Here is an 11,515-nt window from a genome sequence, read left to right as displayed (position 1 = left end):
CTAGGCTGAGGGCGATTCTGAACGCGGCGATACCAAATATGTGTGTGTTTGATTTTTTTTTTCTAATTATTTTACTTTAAATGGGGCGAAAGGGGGTGATTTAAACTTTTTTATATTTTTTTTTATTTATTTCATGGTTTTTTTAAACTTTTTTCACTTTTGTCATGCTTCAATAGCCTCCATGGGAGGCTAGAAGCTGGCATAACCTGATCGGCTCTGCTACATAGCAGCGATCATCAGATCGCTCCTATGTAGCTGAATTGCAGGCTTGCTATGAGCGCCGACTACATTGTGGCACTCACAGCAAGCCGGCATCAGTAACCATAGCGGTCTCAAGGAGACCTCTGGTTACTATGCCAACGCATCGCTGACCCCCGATCATGTGACGGGGGTCGGCGATGCGCACATTTCTGGCCGCGCGGCCTGAAGCGGTAGTTAAATGCTGCTGTCAGCGTTTGACAGCGGCATTTAACTAGTTAATAGCGGCGTGTGGATCGTAATTCCACTCGCCGCTATTGCGCGCACATGTCAGCTGTTCAAAACAGCTGACATGTTGCGGCTTTGATGTGGGCTCACCGCCGGAACCCTGCATCAAACGGGATCTGACCTCGGACGTACTATCCCGTCCGAGGTCAGAAAGGGGTTAAAATGTGATGTAGTAAAAAAAAAAAAAAAAAAATGTTTTGTACATTTTGTTGGAAAATATAAATTGATTAAACTTTTAACCCTTCTAGCTTAAAATAATTATGCAGATGTAAAGTAGATGTGGTAAATGTTATATTTTTTAACATTTTGTGCGACATAACTCTTTAGTTTAAGGGATTCCAAATTAAGAGGTTGAAAATTGTGAAATTGTCAGTTTTTGCGAAAATTCTGATATTTTCACAAATATGCATAAAAAATATCGACCTAATACTACCGCTGATATTAAGTACAGTGTGTCACGAAAAAACAGTCTCTGAATCGGTGGGATCCATTGAAGCATTCCAGATTTATTACTGCATAAAGTGACAAAGAATTGTACAATTTGGTCTGGTGAGGAAATTGAAATCCGGCTCAGGGGTGAAAGGGTTAAACTTGAGAACACACTTTTAGGCTATGTGCACACGTTGCGGATTAGCGTTTCCGCATGGAATTTTCCGCACCATTAGCACAAAAAATTTTTTCCTATTGATTTACATTGTACTGTAAATCACTTGCAGATCTGCAGCGTTTCTGCAAGGCAAAAAACGCTGCGGATCCGCAGGAAATCCGCAACGTGTGCACATACCCTTAAAGGGAACCGATCACAACGAAAATGCAGACTTATCTGCAGACAGTATGTTATAAACAGCAGGAGTAGCTGTGTGGATTGATATAGTTTTGTGAGCAAAGATTCAGTATAACCTGTTTTTTTCCCCCCATTTAATCCTCTGCTCTTTCTCTGCTATTTATCTTTTTTTAAGAGTGTATAAAGAGTCAGTTGTCAACCACTGTAGGACCTCCCAATGGATCAAAAATCCCAGAAAGAGCATAGGATTAAATGATGAAAAAACAAGTCATACTGAATCTTTTCTTACAAAACTAAATATCAATCTACTTATCTACCCCTGTTTTACAACATGAGTCCTGCAGATGAGACTGCATTTTCATGGAGACAGGTTCTCCTTAACTATTGAATGATCTACACTGTGTTCCAAATTATTATGCACAAAGAGTTTAGGAGTGATAAGGTTAGAATTTTTTTTTTTTGTCATTTAAACTCATTGATGGTGATGTGTGTCAGGGCTCTTCATATCACTGAAGTCAATTGCAGATACCTGTGCAAATTAGTTTTGCAGGTGTGTCCAAATAAAGGCAAGACTACTTAAAGGGAACCTGTCACCCCGTTTTTTCAGTACGAGATAAAAATACTGTTAAATAGGGCCTGAGCTGTGCGTAACTATAGTGTATTTTGTGTACCCTGATTCCACCCCTAAGCTGCCGAAATAACTTACCAAAGTCGCCGTTTTCGCCTGTCAATCAGGCTGGTCAGATCAGATGGGCGTGGCATATCTTCCCCCAGATCTTGCATGTATTTCCGTTGGTGGCGTAGTGGTTTGCGCATGCCCATCTTCTGAATCCGCTGGGCAGGAGAAGAAAAAACGCGCGATCGGCGCTATTTTCCTGGTGATCTGTGGGGGGCGGCCATCTTCCTGAGGCCGCGCATGCGCATATGGAGTCCTCTGCTGCCCGGGGCTTCAGGAAAATGGCCGCGGGATGCCGCGCGTGCGCAGATGGAGATCGCGGCGGCCATTTTCCTTAAGCCGAGTTCGCATCTCAACTTCAGGAAAATGGCCGCCGCGATCTCCATCTGCGCACGCGCGGCATCCCGCGGCCATTTTCCTGAAGCCCCGGGCAGCAGAGGACTCCATATGCGCACGCGCGGCCTCAGGAAGATGGCCGCCCCCACAGATCACCAGGGAAATAGTGCCGATCGCGCGTTTTTTCTTCTCCTGCCCAGTGGATTCAGAAGATGGGCATGCGCAAACCACTACGCCACCAACGGAAATACATGCAAGATCTGGGGGAACATACAACGATGTCGCCACGCCCATCTGACCTGACCAGCCTGATTGACAGGCGAAAACCGCGACTTTGGTAAGTTATTTCGGCAGCTTAGGGGTGGAATCAGGGTACACAAAATACACTATAGTAACGCACAGCTCAGGCCGTATTTAACAGTATTTTTATCTCGTACTGAAAAACCGGGGTGACAGGTTCCCTTTAAGAAGGCTGTTCCACATTATTAAGCAGCCTACATTTTTGGCCAAAATGGGAAAGAAAAAGGATGTGTCGGCTGCTGAGAAGCAACAAATTGTGGAATATTTAGGTCAAGGCATGACTACAATCAACATTGCCAAGACACTTCATCGTGATCATCGCACCATCAAGTGTAGCTGATTCCCAGCACACACGTGTGCGTGATAAGGAAAAATTGAGGACTTTTTCCAACAGGCAACTGCGTAAGGTTAAAAGAGCAGCTGCAAAAATGCCTTGTCATAGCAGCAGACAAGTTTTTGAAGCTGCTGGTGCCTCCAACGTCCCCAGAACACAAGATGCAGGGCCCTTCAGAGGTTTGCAGGTGTGCGTAAGCCATCCTGTCGACCACCACTATCCACTGCACACAAGCAGAAACGGCTCCAGTGGGCCAAACTATACATGAAGACTGACTTCCAAACTGTTTTGTTCACAGATGAGTGCCGTGCAACGCTCGATGGTCCAGATGGATGGAGTGGAGGATCACTGGTTGATGGACACCCCATGAAAACACAGCTAAGGCGCCAACAAGGAGGAGGTGGAGTTATGTTTTGGGCTGGAATCATGGGGAGAGAGATTGTCGGCCCCTTTGTGATCCCTGAAGGGGTAAAGAAACTCTATAATCTATGTGGAGTTTCTAAAACAACACTTCCTGCCATGGTTCAAGAGGAAGAATCGTGCTTTCCGCAGCAAGATCATTTTCATGCATGATAATGCACCGTCTCATGCTGCAAAAAACACATCTGCATCTCTGGCTGCTATGGGCATAAAAGAGGACAAACTTATGGTGTGGCCACCATCTTCCCCTGACCTCAACCCCATTGAGAGCCTCTGTAGCATCATCAAAAGGGGTGTCTGATGGCGGGAGGCAGTTCACATCTAAGCAACAGCTCTGGGAGGGTGTTCTGTCCACATGCAAAACAATTGAAACAGAAACCATCCAAAAACTGACAAATTCAATGGATGAGAGAGTTCAGAAGCTTCTTTCGAACATGGGGTCCTATGTGCAAATGTAACATCACCTAGAATAAAGTTTTCACTTGAAAACTGTTTGATTTCAGTTTGTAATAAGCTGATAATGCTTATAACTTCACAATTGACCATTTTTTTTTGTTCAAAATTAAATAAAAAAGGTTGAAAACTCTGCTGTGCATAATAATTTGGAACATGCATTTTGAGTGTTTATTTTTTTTAAGAAGATACTGTTTTCATAGGCAGTTTGTTCCAAAACATTGCAATTATACTAGAATAGTAGATGACTGGAAAATAACAATGACTGCAATTCAGATAGGTAATTTAGAGAAAATATGAGGAAATATTATTTGCATAATAATTTGGAACACAGTGTAATTGTAGTAATACTATGTATAGTGATGAGTGAGCGTGCTCTGATATCATGGCATCTGAGCTTGCACCAAGTATCTTGGTCGTGCACAAATAATATGTTCGAGTCCCTGAGGCTGCATGTCTCGTGGCTGTTAAACAGCCGCTATGCATGCAGGGATTGGATATATTTTACTCCTGGACAACGCCTTTAATTAAATTGTATATATATATTTTTTTTAGATTGGTAAAGGTTCACATAAATCATCTGTGGTATCCTCCAGGAAGGCCTCAACCAAGTCAACTGCGGTCATAAGTGGAGCGCACATAAAAGATTTACCATCCAGTGTAACACAACCAGCACCTCCTCCAGCAGCTGAGACTGTGGATAGTAGAGAACCTGAAATGAGTAATGAAGAATCTGGTACAATTGTGTATTGTTTTCTTTTACCAATTTTTTTGTGTGTGTTTTGTACATGGTAAACTTTTTGGTCTTGGTGTATAGGAACAAATAAATATTTTAATATTCTAATAAATGTCACTCTCAAGGAGGTGGCAAATGTATGATCACTTAAGAGCCTACTGCTTGGGATCACTAGCAAATGCAAGAATGGGATTCCAGAGCCTGTGTGGTCTTTTTTTTTTTTTTTTTTTTTTTTTTACTTTTCAAAAAAAAAAAAGTGTTGCCCGAGTTCCTAAAGAACCTAAACTTCATAATGATACAGGCTCAGGTCTTGATTCCTATTGAAATGGAGGCCAATGGTCCCTTGTTTTTGCATGTCACATGGAGAGCAGAGGGCAAAGTTTAAAAGACTTGAGATAGTTTAGAGTTTTTTGCCCTAAAGCACAAGTTGCTGGAGGAGCATTGCGGCTTTGTCTCCTCATCTCTGCATGCTTAGCATGTCAATCTCCGCAAGGAGAAATAATACTTCTTGGATATCGTTCAGACGCCTCTCACTCAGCCTAACCAGATCTCCACTTTGCACTGACAATGGGCAGAACCCCGAAACACAGTGTCTGCAAGTTGAGATTCTGGTTTGGCTTTTATCCTAAGTCATGTGACAAGGCTCGTTGTCAAGAGTTGACATTGACTTTTAGGATTGCTACTTCCAATAGGTGGCACTAGAGTTCTAGTCCTCTTCCTCTCTGAAGAGACAATTTGCATATTTCCCAGAGGAGCATTGCGGCTTTAAGTCTCCTCATCTCGGCATGCTTAGCATGTCAATCTCCGCAAGGAGAAACGATACTTCTTGGATACTGGTGAAATGTCTAAAATGCTACATAGTCAACAACCTGCATGATAAAGGAGCGCACACAGGGTATCTGGCAAGAGAAGTACAATTGGTATCAGATTTGTGGACCCAATCAGAATATTTCCAGGTATTAACAAAAAGATATTTAATTAATAGGATCTCATTTATATAACTTGCGGAGCATGAAAAACTTTCTTGTTGGCAATAGTAACCATTGCTCTGTGAAATATGAAGCTGCAATGTTCTTGGTTGCTACGCATAACATTGTCAGTTATTTGTTTTTAAAATTGAGGTCCAATGTTTGTCATGTGATATTTAAATTTTTTTCTTATTTGCTTTTAGGTATTCCACGTAGTACAAGTCTTGATGTAATACCGTCAAAAGAAACAGACTATGCTAAATCATCCGACCTACAGTCAATAGATCCCTTTGGAAGAAGTAGCCTAGGTGACATTTTTTCTCCTGTTCGTGATGGTAAGTTGTCTTGGTATGCATACAGCAATATTTAACCCCTTAGTGACAGAGCCAATTTGATACTTAATGACCAAGCTCATTTTTACAATTCTGACCACTGTCGCGAGGTTATAGCTCTTGAACGCTTCAACGTATCCCACTGATTCTGAGATAGTTTTTTTTTTTATGACCTATTGTACTTCATGTTAGTTGTAAAATTTCAATATAACTTGCATTTATTTATGAAAAAAATTGAAATTTGGCAACATTTTTTTAAATGTTGTAATTTTCAAACTTCAAATTTTTGTACCCTTAAATCCGAGTCATATCACACAAAATAGTCAACTTTACATCAGCACAATTTTGGAAGCATTTTTTTTTGTTAGGACGTTATAAGGGTTAAAAGTTGACCAGTGATTTCTCATTTTTCCAACAAAATTTAACAGAAAATACCGAAAAATGACACCATTCTAAAAACTGCACCCCTCAAGCTGCTCAAAACCACATTCAAGATGTTTAATAACCCTTCAGGTCCTTCACGAAAACTAAAGCAATGTGGAAGGAAAAAAAATTAACATTTTACTTTTTTCACAAAAAATTTACCTTGGAACCAATTTTTGTATTTTCACAAGGGTATCAGGAGAAAATGAACCACAAAATATGTTGTGCAATTTCTCCTGAGTTCGCTGATACCCCTTGGGGGGAAAGCCACTGTTTGGGCGCATGGTGGGACTCAGAAGGGAAGGAGCACAGTTTGACTTTTAGAACGCAAAATTGGCTGGAATCAATGGTGGGCACCATGTTTTTTTTTTATTATTTTTAATGGGGTGGTAAATGGGGGGGGGGGGGGGGGGGAGTTGATTTACAATTTTTTTTAGTTTTAATCACTATGATAGACCCTATCACAGTGATCACAATGAACCACTAAAATTTTTTTTACTATTGTTGCCGGGGGCTGGCTGGCAAATCTGGGCGGGCGCACTTCGCATGCGCCCTCCATTTACTTCCTGGAAGAAGCCGCCGCCGGTCGGGGATATCATGGGGGGATGTAGGAGGGTTCAGGGACACCAGAGGTACCGGGTTGGGGTATCGGGATACCCCGTTTCTCTCTCCTCTGATGTGCGATCACATCAGAGGAGAGAGATTAAATAAGAAATAGGACTTTTTTTTTTGTGGTCGCCGTTATTCGGTGAATAACGGTGATTGCAACACTGGAATTGGTAAAAACCGACCCGAATCATGCCCTCTGGGGTTTCGTCTACCCCTGGTAGCCGAGACCCCGGAGAATTTCCAATGCTTGGGGGCTCTATACACTTATTTCTCAGCCGTTAAAACCCGATGCCGAGGAACAAGTACCCTTAACTGCCACTGTTAAAAGGCGTATCGGCGTTCTTTAAGGGGCTAACCTTTACGAAGAGGCAGATTTCCTTTGTTATATATGCGTATTGTATTGTTGATTTGCCTATTATGCTGCATATCCTCCACACTCTTTACACATGCATGGGAAGTGAACCTCTGCTCTATAACCTTAAATTCGTAGCATTGAAAATCTGTGTGAGTTGGGTTTTGAAAATTGCATTCACATGTATCATAGTGACAATGTCTGTTTATTTTCCCCCTCAAGATGCTTCTCACCTTAGAGTAATGGAAGAGTTTGCATCTAAAGGAAACGGTAGGTGATGCTCTCAGCATATATGTGTGTCTAATAATTGCAGGTCCTAAATCAAGGATCCTCTCTGATTTATCTTGTCATACTCCATCCATACACCTTTCTGTATTCATTTTTGTGATAAAAAAAATTCAAGCGTTTTTGCAAATTATTTTTTTCATTTTGGAGAATGAGCTTTTCCAGCACATTTCCACGTCCTGTGCAGTGACTGTTCAGGTCAGAGGGCAGGATGACGTATCAGTGTGCGCGCCGCCCTCTGCCTGAACAGTCAGTGCGGAGAGATGGGACGCTGAGGGGCAACGACAAGAGGTGAATGTCATTTTTTTTTAATCACAGCAGCATTATATGTGGCACATTGTTATATGGAGCATCTTATGGGGCCATAATAAACTGTATGAAGCATTATATGTGGCATATTGTTATATGGAGCATCTTATGGGGCCATAATGAACTGCATGGAGCATTACATGTGGCACATTGTTATATGGAGCATCTTTGGGGCCATAATGAACTGCATGGAGCATTACATGTGGCACATTGTTATATGGAGCAACTTATGGGGCCATAATGAACTGTATGCAGCATTATATATGGCACATTGCTATATGGAGCATCTTATGGGGCCATAATGAACTGTATTGGGCATTACATGTGGCACATTGTTATATGGAGCATCTATCTATATATATAATTGTCTAAGGGTTTTTCCGTCTGTCTGTCTGTCTGTCCTGGAATTCGGGCAAACAACCGCACTCAGACAATATTTTGCATCAGAGATGTGAAGTATTTATTTGAGTAACACCACAGTGGTCAACAGAGTTCTGAGGTAACGTTTCGACCTGAAAGGTCTTTCTCAAACCTCACTTTAGTGTGGTTGTTTGCCCGAATTTATGATTGATCTGGATCCAGTCCAGGTTCAGCCGGCACCAGCTCCCTTCTACAGAGTGCACGCCTTTCTCCCTCTAATCTTGTCTGTCCTGGAAGTCCCTGCTCTCTGATTGGTCGAGGCCGCCAGGCCTCGACCAATCAGAGACCGGCACAGCATCGACGTAGAAATCCCGCGTCTCTGATTGGTCGAGGCCGCCAGGCCTCGACCAATCAGCAACGGGCACAGCGACGATGATGTCATAAAGGACGTAGACATCCTGCGTCTCTGATTGGTCGAGGCCGCCAGGCCTCGACCAATCAGCAACGGGCACAGCAACGATGATGTCATAATGGTTGCCATGGCGACGATGATGTCATAATGGTTGCCTCGACCAATCAGCAACGGGCACAGTCTGCCGCGAATTCTGGAATCATCATTGTCCATATATTACAGGGACATGCATATTCTAGAATACCCGATGCGTTAGAATCGGGCCACAATCTAGTGGGACCATAATGAACTTTATGGAGCATTAAATGTGGCACATTGTTATATGGAGCATCTTATGGGGCCATAATGAACTGTATGGAGCATTAAATGTGGCACATTGTTATATGGAGCATCTTATGGGGCCATAATGAACTGTATGGAGCATTATATGTGGCACATTGTTATATGGAGCATCTTATGGGACCATATTGAACTGCATGGAGCATTACATTTGGCACATTGTTATATGGAGCATCTTATGGGGCCATAATGAACTATATGCAGCATTACATATGGCACATTGCTATATGGAGCATCTTATGGGGCCATAATGAACTGTATGGAGCATTATATGTGGCACATTGTTATATGGAGCATCTTATGGGACCATATTGAACTGCATGGAGCATTCCATGTGGCACATTGTTATATGGAGCATCTTATGGGGCCATAATGAACTGTATGGAGCATTATATGTGGCACATTTTTATATGGAGCATCTTATGGGGCCATAATCAGCAGTTGTGCAGCCTTATATGTGCCAAATATCCATATGTAGCATCTTATGGGGCCATAATCAGCATTTGTGCTTCATTATATGGGGCATATTTTAATATGGTGCATCTTATGGGGCCCATCATAAATTTTATGGCGCATTATATTGGGCGTATTTTGTATGGAGCATCTTATGGGGCCCATCATGAACTGTATGGAGCTTTATATGGGGCTCCTGATTCAATATGGATATTCAAAAACACTTAACCTACTGATGTCTCAATTAATTTTACTTTTATTGGTATCTATTTTTATTTTTGACATTTACCGGAAGCTGCTGCATTTTCCACCCTAGGCTTATACGCGAGTCAATAAGTTTTCCCAGTTTTTTGTTGCAAAATTAGGGGTCTCGGCTTATACTCTGGTTGGCTTATACTCAAGTATATGAGGAAATTCACTAACAACCAGTGTACGCCACACATTAATGTATCCATAAAGTATTGTGTCAATCAGGGTGGATAAAAATCAATGATTTTTTAAAAAAAAAAAATCAAAAAAATTGGATTTTTTTTATTTAAATCGGATTTTTTTTATTTAAATCGGATTTTTTTCAATAAACTGCTTTTTGAGGAAAATATTTTACCATCCAAAGGTTCTTCCATCATGAGATAAAGCTGAGTTGTTTAACTCAGTAGAATAAAGGCTGTATATGTGTAACATTCACAATGCCATGCTCTTCCAGAGGTTTCTGTAGGATTAGTGGGCAGTTTCTCTCCTATATTATCACAGACGCTCGCTTTACTTAGGCAGTTCTCAAAACTGAATTTGACTCCGCAGAGGTCCCAGCCTCTTCTTCACGGCAAAAATGTTACAACATGAACAGAGTTGAGAAAAAGACCTTAATCTTATTGTTCTACAAACCTATGAATACAGAATCAACCCCTTCAGTGCCAAGTCCAAGAAGTTAGACAATATGTTTCTGATTGTTTGGAGTGGAATAGATCTGCACAACACAAGAAGAATGTGAATCTAAGTGTGAGGAGGAGGAAGGGCAAGCAGACAAGAAAATGAAAGTGAAACTTTGAGCACAATACTGCAGCATAGCCACAGACAGACAAGTCTGGATCTGTTTGTGTGTACGATCTGAGGTTTATTACATTCTTTCCTTATAATGGCAGCAGGCTGTAAAAGAGACCCAGTTTGGGAATATTTTAATGAAGCTCCTTCGCCTATCGGTAAGGCAGGCATGCGTGCAAAATGCAAACGATGCAACAAAGAGATGCAAGGCCGCACTTCTCATGATGTTGCCTCATTCGCGCCACCAGGCCTTGCATCTCTTTGTTGCATCGTTTGCATTTTGCACGCATGCCTGCCTTACTGATAGGCGAAGGAGCTTCATTAAAATATTCCCAAACTGGGTCTCTTTTACGGCCTGCTGCCATTATAAGGAAAGAATGTAATAAACCTCAGATCGTACACACAAACAGATCCAGACTTGTCTGTGTGTGGCTATGCTGCAGTATTGTGCTCAAAGTTTCACTTTCATTTTCTTGTCTGCTTGCCCTTCCTCCTCCTCACACTTAGATTCACATTCTTCTTGTGTTGTGCAGATCTATTCCACTCCAAACAATCAGAAACATATTGTCTAACTTCTTGGACTTGGCACTGAAGGGGTTGATTCTGTATTCATAGGTTTGTAGAACAATAGGATTAAGGTCTTTTTCTCAACTCTGTTCATGTTGTAACATTTTTGCCGTGAAGAAGAGGCTGGGACCTCTGCGGAGTCAAATTCAGTTAGGTAGAAACTTTGATTTAAATCACTGATTTAAATCAAGCCTTACTGACTAGTGATTTAAATCGTGATTTAAATCAGTTAGATTTGAATCAAATCCACCCTGGTGTCAATTAACAGGAGATATAAAACAAAAACCTGCTTAATTTAAAACCTGACATAGCATAAAGAGACAAAAACCGGAGTGGAAAAAAAAAAAAAGAAAGACACGTAAAAAAAAATGCAATGAAAGCTGTTTAGCGAAGAGGTGCAGAAATGCTACAGAAAATCTGCAACATAAAATACACCAAATACTCGTCATGCAAATGTAGCTTTAAAAGAAAAAGCTATGGAACCAGTTACTGAAAATTCCATGTTTTTAAAGCATAAAGGTAACTTTGAGTGTTGGTGTTGGC

At 41.4% G+C, this 11,515-nt stretch overlaps 1 protein-coding gene across 2 annotated transcripts in view; it reads left to right on the top strand.

Annotated features, from left to right (window-relative positions):
- The window catches only part of NEDD1 (NEDD1 gamma-tubulin ring complex targeting factor), an 89,587-nt gene that overhangs the window by 64,351 nt on the left and 13,721 nt on the right, over positions 1–11,515 (top strand). The window contains exons 8-10 of one of the 2 annotated variants that reach the window (XM_069764451.1): positions 4,345–4,525; positions 5,697–5,828; positions 7,432–7,479. In XM_069764451.1, coding sequence (XP_069620552.1) covers positions 4,345–4,525; positions 5,697–5,828; positions 7,432–7,479 — 361 coding nt within the window. The remainder of the gene's footprint in view (positions 1–4,344; positions 4,526–5,696; positions 5,829–7,431; positions 7,480–11,515) is intronic. The other variant, XM_069764452.1, reaches the window with a different exon arrangement.

The sequence above is a fragment of the Ranitomeya imitator genome, chromosome 4, assembly GCF_032444005.1.
Source record: "Ranitomeya imitator isolate aRanImi1 chromosome 4, aRanImi1.pri, whole genome shotgun sequence".
Taxonomy (NCBI): domain Eukaryota; kingdom Metazoa; phylum Chordata; class Amphibia; order Anura; family Dendrobatidae; genus Ranitomeya; species Ranitomeya imitator.
This window is presented reverse-complemented; position numbering and strand designations above follow the sequence as displayed.